Genomic DNA, 23,838 nt, shown 5'->3' on the forward strand with positions numbered 1-23,838 from the left:
TGTGCGATATCTCATATTTTGCGTGACTTTTTGGAAAATTTCAACCGTTGAAAACTTGAAATAAGTTCTACATGAATCTCAAAGCTTAATTAATATTGGCTCTCTGTGCTACCCAAATAGGCACCGGACATGTCGATCACACAAAATATGAGATATCTCAGAGGATAATAAAATAGGGTACACATTTTGACAGAGTTGTTTTTAATTTATAAAGAGCATGAGCAATAGAATCAAAATAATTATGTATATGAATTTTACTTTGCATTAATTAAAATCTACTCTCTCAAAATGTATACCCACAAAATGCATCCCTCGTAGATAGTTGAATCTTATTTTCAATTTTTATATTTAATATAAATTCTTATTAGCTCTTTTTGCTTTTTTTTAGGATATTATTTTCTAACACTCATTTGCAATTCAAAATTACATCAATCCTAACAAAAATATTGCAAAAAAAAATTACTTAAACAAATTTTTTTTTCAAATACATTTTATAAAAAGGAAAACAACAACGAATACACATCTCAAATACGTGTCATGTCGACTGAATTTGAATATGTATTGCGAGATGCGCACATCTAGTCTGACATTTAAGATGTGAAGACTAGATTTTTAAAACCCGTGCTACTTTAAATCCCCTATTTTTCTTCAAAAAAAAAAAATACGGTTTTGCTGAGCTATCTGTAAAAAGCAGAACAAATCCTACTTTCAAAATCAACACTCAATAATAACAGTTTTGCTGAGTATCTCTATTAAAATCTCTCTTGACAGTCGGCCCATTAACAATAAACGGGCCAACTTTGTTATTCTTCAAAAAAGCCCATTTATGTACTATTTCCCAGCCCGATTTCTCTTCTCAAAACGCTAAATCAGCGCCTCACCTTCTTACCCTCTCAGTCCCAAACTAAGCAATCGGCGTGCGCAGCTTCGACGGAACGGTGCGTCGGAGGACTCAGCCCCCCGACGCCGTTGGTGGTTCACCTCCTTTTCAGTCCCCATTCAACAAGCTCCTAATTTTAAGGTACGGTGCTTCACAAACAAAGGGGGAATTCGTCGAAGGAATTTGTTAAATTTACTTTTGAGGTTTTTGGTCGGGAACAAATCTTTAGAGCATAGAGATTTTTGTTTAAAGTTGCTTTCTTTTGTGGTTGCAAGGATTCATATCCAATTTCTGAATTGAAGATGGATTCTTTCTAATTGGGTGATAGAATGAGAGCAGCTGAGTGTGCTAGCATCCACAGCATTCATCAGCTGAGGAAGGAATTGGGAAGGAGGAGGTTAAATTTCTTACCCCCAAATTGAATGGGAACAAATTTAGAAGAAATAAAGATAGAAATTATCCCCATTTACCTCTTTTCACTCCTAGGTAGCACGCCCTTAGGTTCTAGGTTTTGCATCTGTGGGTGTATTATGCCTCAGTACCAGCAACACAACTGCTATCCTGTAAGTGCTGTTCAGCACTTATTATGATTTTATCGCGAACTATTTTTGCGGGAAACTGACAAAGAGGCAATTCCAGGGGCGTTTAATGATACTTGGACTCTACATTATATTTAGAAATTAATTATTTTGCGACATCTAAATTTTTTGAAGGGACACTGATATCTGTACTTAATATGCCTCATTACCAGAAACACAATTACTGTCCCATAAGTGCTGTTCAGACATGGGATTAAGTCAGTTTTAAGGCACTTATTATGATTAAGTCGGTTTCTAAGCATTTATTGTGATTTTTTCGCAAACTATATTCACAGAAACTGACATCAAGTCAATTTCAGGAGCGCTTAATGGTACTTGGACTCTATATGTGATTTTGAAATTAATTGTTCGCAGCACTGACACTTGTACATAATATGTCTCATTACCAGAAACACAACTGCGGTCTCATAAGTGCTGTTCAGACATGGGATTAACGGTTTCACAGCATTTATTATGCTTTTTATCACAAACTATATTTGCGGGAAACTGACATAGAGGAAATTTTACTGGGATTTACTGGTAATTGGACTCTACATCTGATTTAGAAATTAATTAATTTGCGACAACTAAAATTTTTAAACAGACACTGACACATGGGATTATGTTGGTTTCACGGCACTTATTATGATTTTTATTGCAAACTATATTTGCGGGAAACTGACATAGAGGGAATTTCAGGGGCGTTTAATGATACTTGGACAGTACATCTGAGTTAGAAATTAATTAGTTTGTGACATCTAAAATTTATAAAGGGACACTGACATTTGTACTTAATATGCCTCATTACCAGCAACACAACTATGATCCTGTAAGTGCTGTTCAGACATGGGATTAAGTCAGTTTCAATGCACTTATTATGATTTTAATAGCAAACTAAGTTCACGAGAAATTGCATACAGGTAATTTTAGGGGCATTTAATGGTACTTGAACTCTACACCTGATTTAGAAATTAATTGGTTCGCAACATCTAAAATTATAAAGAGACACTGACACCTGTACCCATTTTTTCTAATGCATTTGTAGGTGCTAGGCTTTCAGGAAGAACATATATTTCTTTTAAGGAAGGTCTATCCAAGTAAATCCTGAGATGGATACTACTGATCCAATCATCACTGGTTTAGAAGGGAACAAGTCTGTAAATGGTGAAACAGATCCTAATAAAGAAACAACACCATCCAATCAACAGGAGAAGAGCACATCAACAATTGAAAATCCAGAAAATTCACAAATGCAGAAAAGGCGAGGGAGAAAGAAGGGGAAAAAGATAATTCCTCTTGAAGTAGATAAAACTAGATACTCTTTGAGGTCATCAGCTGATGGCGGCAGGATTCTTAGATCAACATCAAATGGAGAGAGTGAAAGTCAAAACTCTGATCAAAACCCTAATAATGAGTCAGTTGCTGGTACATCATCCCAAATTGAACCATTATCTGGTACAAAGAAACGGGGGAGGAAGCCAAGGAGTTCAGGTGATAAACTTTATACAATTAGAAACAGAGTTAGGTCCCTTAATACAAAGATCAACTATGAGCAGAATTTAATCGATGCATATTCCACTGATGGTTGGAAAGGCCAAAGGTACATATCTTTTTATGACCCATCTATATTTTTATTTGCATTATGTGAAGTGGAAAATGATTTTCTATGTATTTTTAAGTGTATTTTTAAGGCCATATTGATTGTTAATTTTAATATTTTTTTGAAGTTTATTTTCCTTTTTTGGGCAATGAATAAGTGCTTAATTTACATTTCCAACACCAAGTTCCTGCGTAGTAAGTCCTTGATTTATATTTTATTTAGCTTGTATGACATGGATTGATCTCATACCTGTAGGCTGAACATATTTGCACAAGCATTGAAATTGCACTCTTCTGTTATTTTTGCCCTCAAATGTGGTATGAAATTATGAATACGCATAGTATCTTATAATAGATGCCTTCTATAGATAACTGAATTTTACAATTTTTGGTTGTTGTTTTGTTGTGAGCAAATTTATGACCGAAATATATTGCATGAATTAATGCTACTGCATTTTATGAATGAGCTTATAAAAATATATATATAATATTTTCTGCAGTTTGGAAAAGCTAAGACCTGAAAAGGAAATTGAAAGGGCCAAGGCTGCAATAATAAAAACCAAGTTAAAAATAAGAGAGAGTTTCAAGGAAATTGGTATACTAGCTGCTGAAGGGAAGCTCGACAACTTTGACGAGAAAGGAGAAATCGACTGTGAAGATGTCATGCTATCTATAACTCTATTTTATTCCTTTGAAATATTTTCGGAAAAGTTCTAAAAATTCATATAATTATATAAGTTTTTGTGAAAATCAGTGGGGTCAATTGGCTTCACTGTTTGATGCCTATTATGCTCCATTTTTATTTTGCTTTAGTAATAGGATACAATTTTCAACTGGCAAATCCAACTGTTGGTTTTGTTCCTTGTCAACAGAAATGCATACGTTTATTTGAAAATTGTAGGTACAAAATCAAGAGGCATAAATATCAGTGGACCTGATTAATTGCAACAAACCTTTTATTTACGGGCCTCTTGACATCGTACAGAGTGAACTCTTTAAATATTATAAAATCCAATATGCATATGTTTCTTGTGATGTAAAATAATATCAACAGTTTGGATTTCTCAGTTATATGAACCATAATGTTCACATAAAAATGGGCTTAATGGGGGCACGGGGGGGGGGGGGGGGGGGGGGGGGGATGATTTTATGTTTCGAGTAAGCAGCTCAATTTTTAAATATTTTTTCGTGTTTACTAAAAGTATTTATTTAATAACAGATATTTTGTGCCAAATGTGGCTTGAAGAATGCTACACTTAATAATGACATTATACTCTGTGATGGGATATGTGATCGAGGCTTCCATCAGAATTGTCTCAACCCTCCTCTTCTTACCAAAGACAGTAAGGATTTAATTCTTTCAGTTCAGTTCCCTTTAGGATTTCTATGGATTAAAGCTTTATTATTAGCTGGAATTTTGCACTAATACTTAAATCTATTTATTTTAGTACCCCCCGGGGATGAAGGTTGGCTATGCCCGGCATGTGATTGTAAGCTGGATTGTATTGTGTTGCTTAATGAATCCAAAGGAAGCAATCTTTGTCTCCAGGACACTTGGGAGGTAAAAAAATAGTTTCTTTCTTTTTCTTTGCAACATACTTTAATGGGAATGTAGTGTCCAGGTTTTAATGGGCTTACGGCCATTTGTTTCCTTTATTGATTATTAGGAGCCTGTGAATTATAAAGGCGAATTTTAGTTTTCACCTCTCCCTACCTTCTATTTATTATTTCAACTGCTCCCCCTTACTCTCCTATGATAGCAGAATATCAACAACTTCTATTCTTGTGAAATCCATAGTATGACTTGAAATAAACCCTTCCAATCCTTTATTAAAAGAAGTCCAAATTTTCCATATACCATGCATTGTACATTCTCTTATTTGCCAGGTCAGCATTGATCTTCTATTGCTGCTCCTTGCCATCACTTCGGGTCAGGACCCTTCTTTCCTCTCATATCGTGACCCAATTATTTAACAAAGCAAGAAGCAATGCTTCAATGGATTTTCAGATTCCTTTATGACCTCTCCATTTTCTTTCCTTAATTGCCCTTCTAGTCCACTCTTTCCCTACAGTGCAGAAATGGTGCTTTCCTTAATTGCCCTTCTGTGTCCTGCAACTTTATCAGCCATAACCTGAGAGGGTGAAGGGCTCGAGAGGACGAGCTTACCCTGCCCAAACCTGTTGATTATAGAAAGAGATTTTAGATTCGAGTCTAGTTGGAGATTATATGTATGCCAGAACATGGGGCCCAAACTCTCTCTCTAACTATCAACTCCTTAATATTAGCAGTACCAAGAGTGAGGCTATGGTACTATGCATAGCACATATTGGTCCGTATGTGGATCAATATCTTTGTTTTCATGGTCCAAATAGTCTATCTGAACTGTTCCACATGATCTCCAAATGAAAATATCCTTGCAGACTAAATTTTATATTTCTTACATTATTTTACTATTATTTTAGATAGGTAAAAATCACTACTTTTGAATGGTCTAGAATCTTTTGATCCAGTTATTTTGTACCTATCTAAAAAAATAGTAAAAAAATTCTAAAAAATATAAAATTTGATCGACAAGTACATTTTCATATGAACATCTTGTTGAACGGTTCAGATCGATTGTTTGAACTTTGAAAATGGAGATATTGAATCCATAGTACGGACCAATATGCACTATGCACAGTACGGTAGCTTAACTCCAGTATGAAAACCCTTTGTAAAGAGTCTCGGTATAACTAAATTGTCTATAACCACTACCCTTGGGACTTTGGGTTTTCTGATTTGTTCCCCTCCACATCCTAAGTAATGGTCTGATCGTTGCTGCAATAGTAATTGAGATCCATTATTGATACGTATTATAGATATAAAATAAAGCCACGCCTCTTTAGTTGCATATGCTGATGAAATTTCAACTATTTATTACCCACATAATGTGGGTGTCAATGAAACCCTTTTAACCATTTACCCGACCAGTATCGTATTTGGTAAGGTGGGTATGGGTAAAAGTTTTTTTTGCTAACTTATGGGTATGGGCAAGAAAGAAATTTCGTTAGCTTATTGGGTAAGGGTACGAGTAACAGTTATTTTGTACTTGCTACCTTATAGGGTAATTGATAAATATTAAATTGTAGATCATATATTTTAGTTATACATATTACTTTATATAACTTTTTGTTATTATGATTAGATTGGTTTATACAACATTCATATATTTTTTTATTAAGTAATTTACGTTATATTATTTTACCCAACATTTTTTTTAATTTAGTAGTTTATGACAAAATTGAATTATATAGCATTCTATATTGTTATATTTGATTATAAGTTTAAAATAATGGGTAAAATATTATAATTTTTATATTTTATGATATTATGTACAGTCTCTTACGTCTTTAATATATTTATTTATTTGTTATATTTTTAGTATCCTTTATTATACCCCAAATTGGCAATAAAGTCACTTGCCACAGTTGTCCTTTGAGTTGAGTTGTCATTCATCTTTGCAGAAAGTTTTTCCTGAGGCAGCTGCAGCCGCAAATGGGACTAGCCAAATTGATCCATTAGATCTCCCGTCAGATGACTCAGAGGATGATGATTTCAACCCAGATGCCCCAGAAGGGGGTAATGAAGAGGAAAATGGAGGTGATGATAATGGAGAGGAAAATGGAGGCGAAGATAATGGAGAGGAATATGGAGAGGAATCAGGCCAAGAGGAGTCAAGCTCTGACGAAGATTTCTATACCGACTCCGACTCTGACGGTGAAAAATTACCAAAAAAGGCAAAGAACCAAAAGAAACAACCGGACATAGAGGATTTGCCGTCAGAAGATTCTGAGGATGACGATTTTGATCCTGAGAGGAGAAATTCTGATGAGGAAAGCAGTGAGAAGATGTTGAACTCTGAGGAGTCTGATTTCACATCAGACTCTGACGAGTTTTGTGCTGAACTTGTGAAGAAGTCAGGTAGTGATGAGGATGTTGTAACACAACCTCTTGATCAAGATATGGTGGACGCTGATTCGCCAATTGTTGCAAGAAGGCAAAAAGAGCCAACAGATTACAAGAAGTTATACCGGGTGTGTTTCATTTTTTTTATTTTTTACGTTTTTACTTTCCTTTTGTACATGACTGTTATTACATTGATGGAAACATTTTGTTAGGCCGGAAATTTTTATTATTACTTTACCTCTAATTTGTTCAATCATGGAACATTGTTGGCCAGTGAAATTGATCTTCTATAGAAAATAAAGATGCACATTTATTTTAAAAAAATGGTCCAACTAAAGCTAGTGAAATCATCAATGAAATGTAGTAATGAACATCTCCTGTTATGCAATTACTGCTTTACTAATTTTCCTTTTGTGCTGTGGTGGTCAGTTTATGTATGACAATCAATTACTTCTAAGAATATTACTTTTCTGGGAAGTTAATACTGTTTTCTGCAAATCTAAAGGAGACATTCGGGAAATCAGAGTCAGAGTCAAGTGAGGATGAAGATTGGTCTGAGAAAAGCAGAAATAAAGGGAAGGGACGTGACCTCTCTGAGAGCAGCTCTTCTAAGCAGTCTCGCCCTTCAAAGAGTGCAAGAAATTTTGGTCTGAATAAAACAAAGGTATTATGTTTATATATTGAAAGTTTAAATGAGAATTTTCAAACAGTAGCATTAACAAAGCTTTGCCAGAGAAGCTGGAAGTCCATTTTCCTAAAGCTTGATGATCCTTTCATGGAACTTTGATATCTCTTCTTCTCTTATTATTTCTTGCAGACACTTCAAGAATATTTTGCAACAAATCAGTACCCGACCCGTGAGAGTAAAGAAATCTTAGCAGAAGAACTTGAGTTGAAATATGAACAGGTTCCTTCTACTTCTCTGACAAGAAAACCACTGTAATTATGAGAATAGGAAAAGTGAGATGAGTAAAAAAAAAATACTATGTAGCTGTGGATGCTATGGTCGTGTTACTTGTCCCCACTATCAATACAGTAATCTTTTAACTACAGTTACTATTTCTCAGGTCAACAAATGGTTCGAAGCAGCACGGCGTCAAGCACGAAGCACCTCAGCAAAAATGTCTATTGGTTCAAGAAGGCGTGGTAGACCATCTACGAAAAATGCCAATAAAGCAGTGGCTAGCATTTCAGGTGTTAATGCCACTTTTGCTGCTCCGTACACTCCAAATTCAGCTGTGAATGCTTATCAGTCACCAACTAAAAGTTTTGGGACGACAACCCCAAATTCATCAATTAATGCTCATAAATCCCCTCCAAGATTTGTTGGGACTATGAACTATAATTCCCCCATTAATGCTCAGAAATCGCCTCCAAAAAGTGTTGGAATAACGACCCCAAGTTCAGCTGTGAATGTTCAGAAGACGCCTCCAGCAAGTGTCGGGACAAGCAACAGCACAGAATCCTCAAAAAGTTTAATGGATAGTGAGAGAAAGAAGGCAATAATGCGTGAATTACGCAAGCAGAAGTTGGGTCGGTGAATTATAGTTGGTTGTTGTAAAATGCTAAAATGCTTGTGAAGATTAGTTGCTAGGCTTTGAATTATGGTTTTGAACAGGTGGACAGGTCAGTTTTGCTGGTAAAATTAGGTCATTTAATTTTTAAAATTTTGTTTGATAGGAAGTGTACCAGTAGAATATTTGGTTTACTGAATTTGTTTGTATTTGTTGTTGTAGTCATGATATTCATTAATTTAACTTGGTTGTAATAACTTATGAAGTTTTGCTAGCTAATTATAAATTGAATAATGGTGTTGCTAAAATTTAGTTGTTCTGTAGTTAGGCTGCCCCTGAAAAGATAGTATAATTTGACACATAGGGAGTCATTGGGATTTAGTTTTAGACATTTAGATTCCTCAGAACTTGATTTAAATGAAATTGAGGTTCTTGAGTTTGATTTGTTTTTCTTCATTTGCTGTTGATATTGACTTTTGCTGCTGTACCGATTCTAAACATTGGCCCAGTTTTTCAAGATTAGATTTTTCGAGTCATTTTTTTTTGTTTTCTGATATTTTAAAATTATGCGAGTACCGTGCCGGATCAAAATCCGCTCCTTTCCTGTTCCATATGTAGCATTTTTTTCTTCTTTTCCACAAACAAAAAAGAGGAATGCCAATTGAACCATACACTCGGTTGTATTTGGATTCAAGATTCCTTCAAGAAATTCCAAAAAATACTAGCAGACAAATCATATTCAAAGAATACTCTGTATTAATCATTAGACTCAAATTTTGGAGAAACAAATCTCAAATCTGATGGACTTTATTAACAAGATATTAAATATATAAATTTATTGCCAATCTAAATAACAACCATTCAGAATAAAAAAGGACAGGAAAACCAAAACAATGAATGAAACACACATAATACCTAAAAAGAAAATGCAGTGAACCATAAATACTCAGAAATTACAAAAATTGAGTTGTTTCCATTCAGCAAATGAAACCAGTATATCAACTTTGAACACTGTTGAAGCTCAATTCCTCATGAAAGATCTTCTCAAACTTTTGCATAATCTCGGGATCGAGCGACACATATGCTGCTATACCAGCATCTTTTCCCGGTTCGTTCACTATGCAAACAACTCTGTTTCCAATTGACCCAGCCCAAGTCACCACCTGTGGTGCACCCCATCCGAAATCTGTATCATACACTGGCATTCCACAATTGCTAATAATGCGCAGATCAGATTTTGGCGGCGTTTTTGCATAGAATAGTCCCTTGTCTTTATTCACCTCCACACAGTCAATGAATGATCTGATGAACTCATCCGTAAACCCATTAATCGCAGATTTCACAGTATTAGCTACAATTTGAATTGGACTGAACGTGACCTGGGATACTTGAGCAGCTGTAGATATTCTGATGACGGCATTACCAAAGTATTTCTCTGGGAGTGGTGGGAGTAAACGATCACGTATGCCTGCAGGAAAGAAGAGGTGTGTCTCAATGTCCAGAGGAAGTTCTTCAGCAAGGCAGTAGCACTTCCAAAAAAGTGCAGCAACAACACAGAAGGTGGAAACTCTCCCTTCTTTGCACCGAGATTTTAGGGAGCTAATTTGTTCGTTTGAGAGCTTGAATTTGGTTGTAACATGAGATTCGGGTGGTGGAGGGCGGAGAGCGGACAGTTGATCAATTACATACCCGGGATAATCAAAGGTGATGGATGGCGGAGAACGGGCAGCAAGTGGGGTATTGTCAAAGGAGGGAAGGATTATGCTGTTAAGGTCATCTCGTGCAATGCTCGCCCATGTCTGGAAAAAGTGAATTCTGCTATGACCATCGGCTAAGACATGATTAATCGCAGCTCCTAGCACCACTCCACCACATTTGAGATGTGTTACCTGGACACAACAGCACCAACATTTAAATTAAGGAAAAAAATGACAAGTAATAGACATAGAAATTGGATGGGTTTGATTGGGTCAGGTTCCAGTTAAATCATTCCGATCAGGTTCAAGCTATAGATTGCCTCTTATTTGGGTCAATTTTGATTCAGTCCAACTCGAGTTTTGGATCTATTTCCTATAAGCCCGGGGTTGATTGGATACTGGGATGAATCACATTCAGATTATTCAATCAATTTCATAGTTTTCTCAGATATTCAATCAAATTCATAGTTTGGATCAATTTTCTTTGAGTAAGGATTGGATTTTATTTTCGCGAAGTTCAATAGTAAAAATCTTATTTTGATCTGTACCTGAAGCATTAACATAAGAGATGTCGAAGTCTGACTTGGAACAAACTGGCTTCTGAGCTCAGGCGAAGGCTTGAAATCGATGTCATCAGAACTTTGCTCTGACCGGGCCACAACAAAGAGTACACCTTCATTATTGCAATCAACCACTCTACGACTGCCTTCACCAATCATAAACCGGCCAGCGAGGGGGTAAAAATGCACTAGTGTTTTGGCCAAAGAAGCCTTCAAGGCCTCACTTGAGAAGAATTCACTGGCTTCATTATTCCTATAGTGATATGCTATGCATGTGTATATAGGTGGTCCAGCATGGTCCATGTTTGATAACAAGAGCTTTCCTCTTGGGGACCCTTCAGAGGGAACCACAAAGGTTGACTCTATTATCTCTACCATTTTTCTTCCTCTCTTTCTTCTCTAATGGCTTTCACTAGTAATTACTATGTTTAGTGTGTCAATTCTCAAGCAGAGAACCAGCAGGCAGTTTATTCATTTTATATTATAGGGAGAATTTCACGTAAACCCTTCAAAAACTTCAAAATTATGTATTCCGCCCTAAAATTTGAAATTTCGTATTTCCTCTGAACTTTAAAAACTTACAAATTTATTCATTTTATTGTCTTTTATATTAAAAATTATCCTAAATTTATAAAATACACATTTTAACATTTGTTAAAAGCATAAAATGCAAGGTTCTGAAACTCGGAATCGGAATCGGAATCAGATACTTGACCGTAAAATTGGAATCGGAAGAATCGGCCAGAATCGGTTGAATCGGATCGGAAACTCGGATTTTTTTGGCAGAAGCTTATTTTGTACTTAAAAAAGTAATTTGATAAATAATTATGTTAAAATGAAAGTTACACTAAGATAATTCACTATTATAACCATTCTTCAAATTTTTCAATCTACGATAATTAACTATTTAAATATTGATAACACTCATAATCATTAAATTCGGACGGACAACAATAAAATTTGTATGTAATCACTTATAAATTAAAATATATCTAATTTTAAAATGAAATAAACTATTCCGTAAGATAATAAAAAAAAATATTCACAAAAAAAAAATATAATTTATATTCTACATTTTTTTAACAATCAAACTTCTAGCATTATACACGTGGAACTCTCTTTTTTTTTTAATTCGAAACTTATTTTAAGTATGATTGCATTTTTTTTGTCCTATTCTCTTTCTCTCTGCAAATTTGTGGTCCCATTATGAGTTTCTTTTCTCTCCTCCAATCACGTGGAACTCTCTTAATGGGTGATATATGAAGGCACGAATCGAGGTCTAGATGTGTTTCTTGTGCTTAATCTTATCCGTTGATCTAGCTTGGATGAATGGCTGGATGGTCTTAGTGAAAAGTAAAATTTCAGAATCTTTACTAGCCTACACGCTGTACTGTTTAATAAATGTCATGATTTTTGTTCTCTGATCTCAGTGTATGTAAACCTATTAATGCATTGCAAGCTTCTAAATAGCTAGCTATAGCTAAGCTATAGCGGTTTTGGACCCAGAAAGCTAAGCTACGGGCTAAAACTGCGCTAATCAAGCTACGACCGCTATAGCGGCAATAGCGGTCCGCTATGCTACATGGGTTATGATTTTGCAATTTTTTTTTTCTGAAAACATGATTTTGCAATTTTAATGGGTCTTAATATCTAGATTGGTTTTTTTTTTTTAATTTATTAAGCTATATCAATACAATGGAACATGTGCGGGCTATACTGCTATATCAATTAAATTTTGTATCATGCATTAATATATGGTAGTGGTATATTTTGAATATAAAATATATCGATAGTTTTTGAATTAGGGATATTTTGAATGACAATTTGAACTTTGTATTGGTTTAATATGAATAATATTAGAACTTCTTAATTAATTTGATATTTTTTTTCTTGATGAGACATTTTTACTAGGCAAAGCCTTCTATGGACATAAGGACCTATTTGTAAAATGAACATATTTTTATTTTTAAAGTTCAAACAGTCGATCCGAACCGTTCATCTTGTTCTCCATATTAATATGTGCTTGGAGACCAAATTTTACATTTTTCTGATTTTTTTTACTATTTATTAAGATGGGTACAAAATTCAATGGTCTGAATTTGATATTTTTTATACCCATCTTAATAAATAGTAAATAAATTCAAAAAAATATAAAATTTGGTCTCCAAAGATATATTAATATGGAGAACAAGATGAACGGTTCGGATCGGCTGTTTGAACTTTGAAAATAAAAATATATTCATTTTACAAATAGGCCCTTATGTCCATAGAAGCATCACTCTTTTTACTATTAGTAGAAATATAAAATATAATTTTTGAAATAAAAAAACGCTATTTATAATAGCTTTCGCTATAGCTCCGCTATTCGCTAAAGCTTTTTTTTTTGTCTCCCCGCTACACCGCTATAAACGCTATTTAGAAGCTTGCATTGCATATATAGAAACAAGATATTTATACACCATGTCTATTTATAATATTTGTCGATTAAACTTTCTTTCTTCAAAGCTCAAGCATTAGTCTTTCTTTAGAGAAACGACAATGGCGTGAACTTCTCCGATAAAAAAACACAGCTTCAAAGCTCAAGCATTAGTCTTTCTTTAGAGAAACGACACGGCTGAACTCGGATGACTCGGACCAAAACTCGGGTGACTCGGATAAAAAATCGGCTAACTCGGCCGAGTTAATCGAAAAACTCGACTGACTCGGCACTGTTCATCCGAGTTTTGCCGAAAAATTCGCACGGACGTGACAATCGGATAAAACTCGGCCTGGACACCGCCAATTCCGAGTCGACTCAGCCGAGTCAACTCGGAATCGGCCAATTTTCGGAACCATGATAAAATGCCCATCAAACTCAAATTTGATTCCTCTAGCGTCCGATCTGTATGCATTGCATAAAGATCTATGCGCCTCACTTCAATATCCATGCGTGTTGCTTCCCCCATAATAATACAACACATCTTTCCATAAGCTTGCAAGTGGCAAATTCTTTTAATCATTAGTACTCATACAACGTCTGGCAGAACTGTTCATGCTTCCTTTAGACAGCTAAAACTAGTCCCAATTTCTATATTTATTAGCAATTTTATTAATATTTATTTTTAAAAATACAATAAATTAAAATTAAAATTGAAATGCCATATTGAAACAGTTAGATATGATTTATATCATTTTTTATATGCACATGTAAAAAATCATGACATTTAGAATTTCATTTTGATTAGTATCAAGAGCTTTCAAAAATTTAATGACGTGAGTAAATTCTAAATGTTGATTTTTCAACTTGTTGATTCACATAAAATATAAAATCGAAAAGCGATAATTTTTTATGTACATGTAGAGAAAATAATATATATCACATCTAACAGTTTTATTTTGACATATAAATTTATGAATTTTTGTTCTAAGAAAAAAAAATTAGAACAAGATGGAAGCACAAAAAATAAAGACATTCGAACTGTCCTATTATTTTTATTTATAGTTTGTTATTGATCAAGAGATAGGACACTGCGCAATTTTTTTAATTCAGGATTACAACAATTCATGTGCACAGAAAATCTTGAAGGAATGCAACAAAAAAAGGAGGTGACAATAATATCCGTACTAAAATATTTTCAAAATTTCCGCACCATAACTATCATAACTATATGAGGGTGATCATAACTTACGGGGGCTGCAAAACTCTAACACTGGAATTTTTTATACAAGTATTAATATTGTCATTCTCAACTATTTAACCCTATACATGTATTTATTTATATCTATGAGATAAACAATTGTCCCTCCTAATCAAATCTCCCAAACATCCCCGCAACATAAATACCTAGGGGGACCACTCAAAATACATGGGGGAAACATACACGTTTCTAAAAGTATTAATATTGTCATAACTATTTGGAGTACTGCAAAACTTAATATTTTTTACATATGACAAGTATTTATACATATGCACTGAAATATTTATATGTATATACATTGTACAAAGTTTAGTCTTCAGACGTTCGATTATATCAAGTCACACATCAAAGTATTAATATCTTATTTTGCAATTATTTACACCTATGTCTTGAAGTATTTATATCTATGAGGTAAACTATTTTTGTTAGAGAAAGGTTGACACAAGCACGATTGGGGAAGATTGATGCAGGAATACCGGATCTCCACTACTTTATTAATTGGGGGGGACTGAAAAAGAGAGATGATCATATCAAATTACACATGTAAGTATTAATATTTTATTTTCTAAATACTTATACCTATGAAGGTTGACGTGGAGATGAGTGCGGAGACTAGATAGGGGGTTCATATAATTAGTCAGGACTAATATAGTACATCATTAGAGAAAAGTTGTGGGGATTTTGAGGGATTGAAAAAGAGAGATTTATATAATTATTCAAAAAAAAAATGATATGTAAAGCTCTCTCCGATTGATTTTACTCAATTGTTAATTTGTACAATTTAATCACTCAGATTTAAAAATAAATAAATAAATAAGGTTGTTGGACGGTTTCATTGCTTGAAACATTGTTTAGTTACAAGTATAGTAGGAAATATCGGTTGATACCGATACGGATCGGCCGATACGTATCGGTATCAGCCGAGTCCGATCTGATCCTAAGCCAATCCTCACGTAGCAAATTATATAAAAAAAAATCCTGATCCTGAGCTGATACTCTGATTCCGTATTGATATCGGCCGGGACTGATCCCGATCCCGATACCGATAATTCCTACTATGGTTACAAGGTTCCCTCAGACCAATGTATGTGTTTGAGGCATAATAAGACGTTCTCCAAACAAGCCAGGAGTAATCCTAGTTAACCAGTTCAACCACACAAAACAAAATATCAAAATATAACAACCATATAAGTCTTCTACTAGATAATTAATATCCTAAGCATTCCTAATCAGAGTCTTCAGTATTCATAGATTCCACCAGCACTTGCTCTGGATCCATCTTCTGTAATGGAATGTGAGTGGTATCTTCAGGCATCCAATCAACCATCTCTGTTGGAGGGTTCTCAGCTGTAGTACCTGTCCAAACAAACATCAAGTTAATAATTTTCCACTGAAGAGCGAACAATTTCACAAGAGGTATTGTCAAAGCAAATGGCATTCCTCAAAATCCAAGCCAAAGCACTAAATATTGTTCAAAAAATATTTCTGGTTTTTTTGTTTAAGGTAAATGCAAAAGATAAGACATCCTGAATTGAATGCCAGTCACCAATAAGATCCTGACATTTTTCCAACCAAAACCAAACTTGTCTGACCCTATTGCATTGTAAAAAATTAAGGATGATCAATGATCTCTTTCTGATGGCAGAAGTGACATGTAGTGTCCCCTACCCACTCTTTTTTCACAAGATTATGTTTAGTAAGTATTTTCCCTTTAGACAGTAATCACATAAAAACTTGGATCTTTAAAGGGAGTTTAGATTTCCACCAAGACAAGGCATGTAGTTCTGATATCCTCCTCAAATTAAGAAACTGATATAAGGATTTAATAGTAAAATGTCCATTAATTTATAAACTCCAGTGTTGTTGATCTTCTTCTCTATCTGCTGTTATGCACTTTTATCAAAAAAAAAATTGCAATTAATTAATCATTGTTTTCGTTTGTCAATTGTCTTTTAATGAAATCAAACATTATACAAAAATTACATCATATGACAAATAAAAATAACAAAATTAAGTAATAATTACATAAGAACAGGATTAAAATGCACTATTAATTTTGTGATCCAATTATACTTTAAATCCTTGTCTCTATTTTCAAAGTCTGAATGATCAATCCCAACCACTCGATATGATCTTCATATTAAAATGTATGCTTGTAGACCAATCACTATTTTCAAATTAAATCGTCATTTTAGATGCTATATATGATTGATGTTGCTTTGCATAAATATTTAATTATCGTCATTTTTTGTGGACATATATTTTTTTTATATGTCTGATGCTATATATGAAAAAGATTGTCATTTTAGATGCTATATATGACTAATGTTTTGCATAAAATTTCAGAATTACAAACTAATGCAAAATAACATATGTACTGAATAGAGAGGTAATGGGTTCGAAATTCGAATAGGAGAAATTCTTTGTTGTATTAACAAGGATATTAAACAGTTGGGTGACTTGACCTCAAAAAAACACATGTACTGAATATGATTGTGGATTAAAGGTCTTTAAGAAAAAATTGTAACTTAAAACACAGGCCTCATTTTTTTACGAAGAGGAAGAAGGTTCAGTTTTCAAAAATATAGAATTTAAAAGATGTTAGAGTATATGACGGAATCAAATCTCCTACCTCCAAAATTTCTACACAGGATCAATCCATCCATGCATTTCATTCTTTTTTTATCTGAACGGTCATATTTAAAATATTGATTGTGTTTTTTTTTTAAATTTAAATACTTTCCAATCTTTAATTACAACCGTTCAAATTAGAACAGATATAAAATGGATGGATAGATTGACCATGTGTGCACGAATTTCCTGCCAACAAAGAGGGAGGAGATTTGGTTCCGTATATGAGACGTTTGATAAAAAAAACTTTTGGATATTGAGAATTACAAAAAACTGCAAGTATTGATCAGTCAAACTTAGGGAAATGATAAATTGAAATCTTCAAAATACTGCCATTAATTTCCGAGATGCCAATTAATTGTTTCCTTGTTTTTTCCTAAATGCCAATTTTTTTTTTTTTTTGAGATGAAGCCCTTAGGCAATTTTTTCCTAAATACCAATTAATTTATTCCTCGTTGCGTGCGTCGTCTCCAGCAGTGCCAGCGCTCTCGACCATCGAGGCTCATGCCTCAAAGTCCAACATGCAATTTTTTATTATTCCACGAGTATATATGCATGGTGCCGAGTGAATCACTGCAAAATGCAATTCTTTATTATTCCATGCATGTGTATGGCACGTGCGAAGGGGATCGAATCTATGCAAAATCAGTAGGCTAGGTAGATGTATTTAATTAATCTCGATCACGTGCCCAAGAATGGGATGCAAAGATGGCCAATAAGCAGAGAGAACCTTTATGAAATAATGCCATCTCTTATAAAGAATGTCATTTGAGTAATTAAAATCTTGACAGGGTCAACAAATTTGAATGGAATGAACTTCTACAAATTATACTCTCTTTTTCAGCAGAATGAGCAGATAGAGAAGAATCAACCTCTCTGGAGTTTAGAAATTAATAGACATTTTACTATTAAATCCTTATATCAGTTTCTTAATTTCAGGGAGATACCAGAACTGCATGCCTTGTATTGGTGGCAATCTAAATTCGAGGTTTATGCCGAAAAGTCCATCATGCAATTCTTTATTATTCCATGTGTATTGTATGTGCCGAGGGATCGAATTCATGTCAAATAAGTAGGCTATATATATACTACAAGAATGATAAAGTATTCGCGAGGGTAAAAAAATACTATTGCCGAGGGTACATTGACATAAATGTGCTATTTTTGACCGTATCGGTATTACAGACAGTAGTATCCGCAACGATACCGTCAACAAAAAATATTTATACCCTTGCGGATACTGTCCTATTCTTAGCTAGCTAGGTGTACTCAATATGTAATAATTAATTCCACGTTCCCAAAGACAGGATACAAAGATTTCCAATAAGCAGAGAGAGGGAACCTTTTATGAAATAATGCCATCTTTTATAAAGAATGTCATCTGGTTGATTAATTAAATTGTGCAAATTAACAATTGAGTAAAATCTCACAGATTTGATAGCCACTATGGAGCTTTCAAAAAAGAAGAAAAAACAATTGAATAAAATCAATGGGAGATGGATCTTTGCATATCGTACTTATATTTTTGCATTCCTACAAAGTTTTTCTGTGCACATGAATTGTTGTATTCCAACGCTCTAAATTCTTTTTATTTGTGCTTGATAGAGACTACCAAATTTGAAATAGATAAATGTGTTTACATCATAATCCTACAAAAATATACACTACTCTCTCTGTATTCCTTGCACTGCAGATATTCTTTCTAACGAACTTTTTCATTTATCCCTAAAAAAGGAATATATCTATCCGTCTGCCACATATCCTCAATTGCACTTGTTTAAAGTTAACATTGATAGTACATTAAGCGTGTGCTTCAAACTTTAAACCCTAAATTAGGAATGGAAACTTATGTGGTCTTTAAAAGATAAGATAAAGGAAAAGAAACTTATGTGGTCATTAAAAGTATTCGATTTGACTGTTACTTTCTAGGTAAATAAAAAAATTAGAGTCAGTCAACTGGTGATTCGAAAGAAATTAAATTATTTCTCTATGTAACAATTTTTTTTTGCTAGAGGTAAAGAAATTAATATTTACAAATTTGGTTCATTTATTTTCTCCAAGTCTAGAGTAGATTACGGTCCTAAAGACGTCTCTCTCGACCCATGAAGTGGGTTGTCTGCTACGCCTTCTCTGCCTTCTTCTTCATTAATTGGAGTACGGCCATGACAAAACGATCACAGCTCGTAATATGGCTCTTTTGTGTAGTTGTCTTCTATTTTTTGCATTTACAAGCAAAACACAGCAGTATCGAGATTCTTGGTGTAAACCTATCTAAACTACTACAAAATCAAGGAAATTAGCAAGTCAATTGTGATGGAGTTAGTGTCCTGGAGCAAACAATGACTCTATGATTATGTTTATATAATGATTGAATAGTTCAATTTGTTCCTAGAGTTTGATAGTACTTAATAGTTCATTCAGAGTCGAGAACTTGACACATATTGACACAGTACGGCACGTTTAAGAATATGGACTTGACACATATTGTGTTCTAAATTTCGGAAAGACGCACGTTTAAACTTCAAACACAGCATGCACTTCTTGACACGTGTAAAGCATGGCACACCTTTGACCTGTAATGTACTATCAAATTGTACCACAGACCATAGCTTGTTGTACCTGCAATGTATCTAAGAATTCGCTTTGCTACTCCCATGTGCTGTTTAGTTGGATTTTGCATGTATCTCGCAACCATTCCAATTGCATGTGTGATGTCTGGTCTTGTGTGTGTCAAGTACAATAGACCTCCCACCAAACTCCTAAACCGAGTTGCATCTGCAGCTCCGGTTCCATCAATAGCTGTCAACTTCTCGTTTGTATTCATTGGAATTAGTACGGGATTGCAATCTTTTAATCCGAACTTTTCTACCAAATCTCTTGCATACTTGCGTTGGGACACAAAGATCCTCCCCTTCTCTTGTTCAACCTCCAGACCTAGAAAGTAATGCATTTCTCCTAGATCGGTCATCTCAAACACATGCATCATTTGCTCTTTAAACTCCTTCACCATTGCGTCATCTGTGCCAAAATAAATCATCTCATCAACATAGAGACATACCGATGTTAAACCTCATGTTTCTTTACGTTTGACATAGAGATTAGGCTCATTCTTGCTTCTCTCAAATCCCAATTTCTAAAAATGTGCATCAATCTTGCTGTACCATGCACGAGGGGCCTGCTTCAAGCCATATAATGCTTTGAACAAACGGTACACCCAATGTTCTTTGCCCTTCACCACAAACCCTTCCGGTTGCTCAACATAAACCTCTTCTTTTAGTTCACCATTGAGGAATGCTGACTTCACATCAAATTGATAGATAGGTTGTCTCAACTGGGCAGCCATTGCAATCAACAACCGAACCGTTTCAAATATGGCCACTGAGAAGAATGTCTCTTCATAGTCTATGCCTTGCTTTTGCGCATATTCTTTTGCCACTAATCTTGCTTTGCACTTTAATACACTACCATCTGGACCAAATTTAGTCTTGTAAACCCATTTAACTCCAATTGCATTGCGATATTTTGGTAATTCCACCAACTTCCAGGTTTGGTTTTGCTCGATTGAACTCATTTCTTCTTTCATTGCTTGCACCCATTCCTTTCTTTCTACGGCTTCTTCAAAGGACAATGGATATGCTACATACAAAACCTGAGTTGTTTCATACAATTCTTGTAAGGATCGTACCTTTCTTCCTTGTGTATCCGGATCAACCATCCGATTTGAAGTGCTACTCGAGCTTGGGCTGCTTTGTGGCTACTCACTGCTGTCTTCTTCTTCTTCATCTTCTATTTCAGCTATTGGTGTGTTGTTTTTCGCCATAGACCAACTCCAACTAGCATTCTCATCGAACATGATATTTCTACCAACTATAATCTTCTTTGTCATCGGATTAAACAACCTATAACCTTTAGATTGTATGCAATACCCAATGAACACACACTTTTCAGATTTTGAGTCCAGTTTTTTTCGGTTTTGTGTACTTATGAGAGTGTAAGCGATGCACCCAAAAACACGCAAATGCCCCACACTGGGCTTCCTTTCAAACCGTGCTTCAAATGGTGTTTTGTTTATCACTGCCTTGGTTGGTGACAGATTTAGAACATATACCGCTGTTGCTACTGCTTCAGCCCAGAAACTATTCAGCATACCTTTAGATTTCAGCATACTTCTTGCTAGTTCTACTACCGTGCAGTTCTTGCGTTCAGCTACACCGTTTTGCTCAGGTGCATATGGAGTGGTCAGCTGCTGTAGCACCCCTTCTTTCTCACAAAACTGCTTGAATTCTTTTGATTGAAACTCACCACCATGATATGATCTTAGAGCTTTTAGCCTAGCCCCTGTTTGCGTCTCTGCCATGGCTTTGAATCTTTTGAATAGCCCAAATGCTTCACTTTTATAACTAAGAAAATATACCCAGGTCATCCTGCTGTAATCATCGATAAATAACATGAAATACTTACTTTCTCCCATGGATTCAACCTCCATAGGCCTGCACAAGTCAATATGCACCAACTCGAGTACCTTGGTTGCACGCATCGACTGATCTTTTGGAAATGGCAACTTCGATTGCTTGCCAAACACACACCCTTCACATAACCCGATTTCACCAATTTCGGGTAACCCATTCACCATTTTCTTTTGATTCAACACTTTCAAACCATTCATGTTTAGATGACCATACCTTAAATGCCATAGCTCACTGGAACTAATCTCCTTGGCTGCAAGTGCCTTGTCTTTCACCTTGGCTATCTCTAGAGGGAACAAGTTGTTTTGTGTCTTCTTGATTGTTGCCATCGTCTGATCCATGGCTACATCTACAATTCTACAATTGTCACCTTCAAACTTGATGGTACACCCACCGTCCATCATCTGACCTATGCTCAGTAGGTTCTGGGACAGTTGAGGAATATAGTAAACATCATGTAGCATCCGTGTATTATGACTGCCGGTCTGCACGGCTAGTCTTCCCTTCCCTTCAACATGAATCTCTTTATCATCACCAAGCTTTACTACCTTCTTGTATGACTCATCTAATTTATCAAATAGATGTTTGAAACCCGTCATATGGTTTGAGCACCCACTGTCCAAAAACCAGATTTGACTCACATCTGATTCTTCATCGGTTTTGGCCATGAACAACCGTGCCTGATTGCTCTTCTCTTCAATAAAACTTGCCTATCCTTCTTCTCTTTTCTTCTTGTAGCAATCGGCCTGCACATTACCGCGCTTGTGGCAGTAATAGCACTCTCCGTCTTGACCTTCTCTTTGTTTCTTGTAGCAATCGGCTTGCATATGCCCTTTCTTGTGACAGTAGTAGCATTCTACATTTTTCTTCGGTTGATTAGAGTGTGGTTGATTGTAACTTGGCTTGCCTCTGCCTCTGCTGCCTTGACTGCTTCGACCTCTGCTGTTACCTTGGCCTCTACCTCTGCCTTGTTGTTGGCTTCTTGAGGAATCGCCCTTGGTATAGAAAGCTTTGGTGTCGTCCTTCACTTCTGATCGGTTGAGATGAACTTCATGGACCTGCAGTGATCCCATCAACTCATCAAACGTGTAGGTGGATAGATCTTTGGATTCTTCGATCACCGCCACCACATGATCAAACTTGGTTGTCAGGCTACGCAACACCTTCAACACAACTGATTTTTCAGGAAGATCTTCTCCACAGCTTCGGATTTGGTTGACTATTGTTGTAACTTGCGTGAAGAAGGATTGAACTGACTCGCCTTGTTTCATGTTCAATGTCTCAAAATCCCGTCTCAAGCCCTGCAACTTGATAGCTACCACCTTGGAACTTCCCTGAAAATCGGTTTTCAGAGTAAACCAGGCCTCGTTTGCTGTTTCTGCTGCTGCAATCTTCGCAAACACCAATTCGTGTACGGCTTGTTGAATGAAGAAGAGCGCCTTTGCATCTCGCTTGGCTGTGTCGACTGGTGTCATATCAGGATTCGGTATTCCCTTGTCTACTAGTTCCCACAAGCCATGAGATTTCAGCATAGTTCGCATCTTGATGCTCCAGAATTCGTAACTCTCACCCTTGAACAAATGTACTGTCTGATTAGACATGCTAATGGTTGTGTTGTTACCTGCTTCGGACATTTGGATCAACCTTACGCTCTGATACCAATTTTGTTGGGTTATGGGAGAATTATCAGCAGTAAAAGAACACAAGGTTTGTTGCTAATTGACTAGGAATAGATCAAAAACAGAAAAAATCAGTAAACTGTGCTGCTGTGCCAGTATTTTCAGAGAAGAAATTTTTTCAGAATAGAAACACAATCTATTTCATACACATCAAAAAATTACATAGTTCTACAGAATTTTAAAGTACAGGAGAGAACTGAAAATAACTACTCACTAATAACCACCCACTATAGAACCCACTAATAACTACCCACTACATGATAAACTAAATATAGAAACTACCCTTTCTAAACTGCTCCCTGCACACATCTAAACAGAGAACATGCTGCCTAAATTTAACAACCACTTTATAATTAATTCTTAACAAAAAATAAACCTGCAACTAAACCGCAACTTCCAGAAACTGTATAAGTGTATATCTTATGCACTTTGCTGCTGACTTGGATTATTTTCAACAAAATAGTTCTTACTGTATTTGTATTTTTATAGCTTAATGAAGCTCTTCATTACTTTTTCTTAATTAGATCATTAATTCTGAAAATTACTTGTTGATCGAAGCAGATAGCAATTTCAAGAGGTCTAAATGGAATTGGGCTAGCGTTGGTGATACC

General features: G+C 35.3%; 3 protein-coding genes across 4 annotated transcripts; 1 reads left to right on the plus strand and 2 right to left on the minus strand.

Annotated features, from left to right (window-relative positions):
* The first annotated feature begins 846 nt into the window (after positions 1 to 846).
* Positions 847 to 8,825, plus strand: LOC144545721 (homeobox protein HOX1A-like). 2 transcript variants are annotated; one of them, XM_078294268.1, is made up of 10 exons: positions 882 to 1,021; positions 1,156 to 1,277; positions 2,504 to 3,058; positions 3,558 to 3,717; positions 4,277 to 4,400; positions 4,506 to 4,618; positions 6,562 to 7,131; positions 7,509 to 7,667; positions 7,821 to 7,910; positions 8,071 to 8,825. In XM_078294268.1, exons 3-10 carry the CDS (start codon positions 2,568 to 2,570, stop codon positions 8,542 to 8,544), a joined length of 2,181 nt encoding a protein of 726 aa, XP_078150394.1. In that variant the 5' UTR covers positions 882 to 1,021; positions 1,156 to 1,277; positions 2,504 to 2,567; the 3' UTR covers positions 8,545 to 8,825. The 2 variants fall into 2 exon arrangements, with proteins under 2 accessions (XP_078150393.1, XP_078150394.1); XM_078294267.1 differs by lacking the exon at positions 1,156 to 1,277 and having other exon boundaries at positions 847 to 1,021.
* Positions 8,826 to 9,378: 553 nt separating this feature from the next.
* LOC144545722 (hydroxycinnamoyltransferase 4-like) lies at positions 9,379 to 11,211 on the minus strand. Its single transcript, XM_078294269.1, has 2 exons — positions 10,763 to 11,211; positions 9,379 to 10,406 (listed from the first exon to the last, which is right to left on the minus strand). The coding sequence occupies exons 1-2, from the start codon at positions 11,150 to 11,152 to the stop codon at positions 9,516 to 9,518; spliced, it is 1,281 nt and encodes a 426-aa protein (XP_078150395.1). The 5' UTR covers positions 11,153 to 11,211; the 3' UTR covers positions 9,379 to 9,515.
* An 11,047-nt stretch (positions 11,212 to 22,258) lies between these two features.
* On the minus strand, positions 22,259 to 23,182 carry LOC144545504 (uncharacterized). The gene has a single exon (XM_078294071.1). The coding sequence runs from the start codon at positions 23,180 to 23,182 to the stop codon at positions 22,259 to 22,261; it is 924 nt and encodes a 307-aa protein (XP_078150197.1).
* Between the last annotated feature and the right edge of the window lie 656 nt (positions 23,183 to 23,838).

This window comes from Carex rostrata, chromosome 28 (assembly GCF_964058835.1).
Source record: "Carex rostrata chromosome 28, lpCarRost1.2, whole genome shotgun sequence".
NCBI lineage: Eukaryota > Viridiplantae > Streptophyta > Magnoliopsida > Poales > Cyperaceae > Carex > Carex rostrata.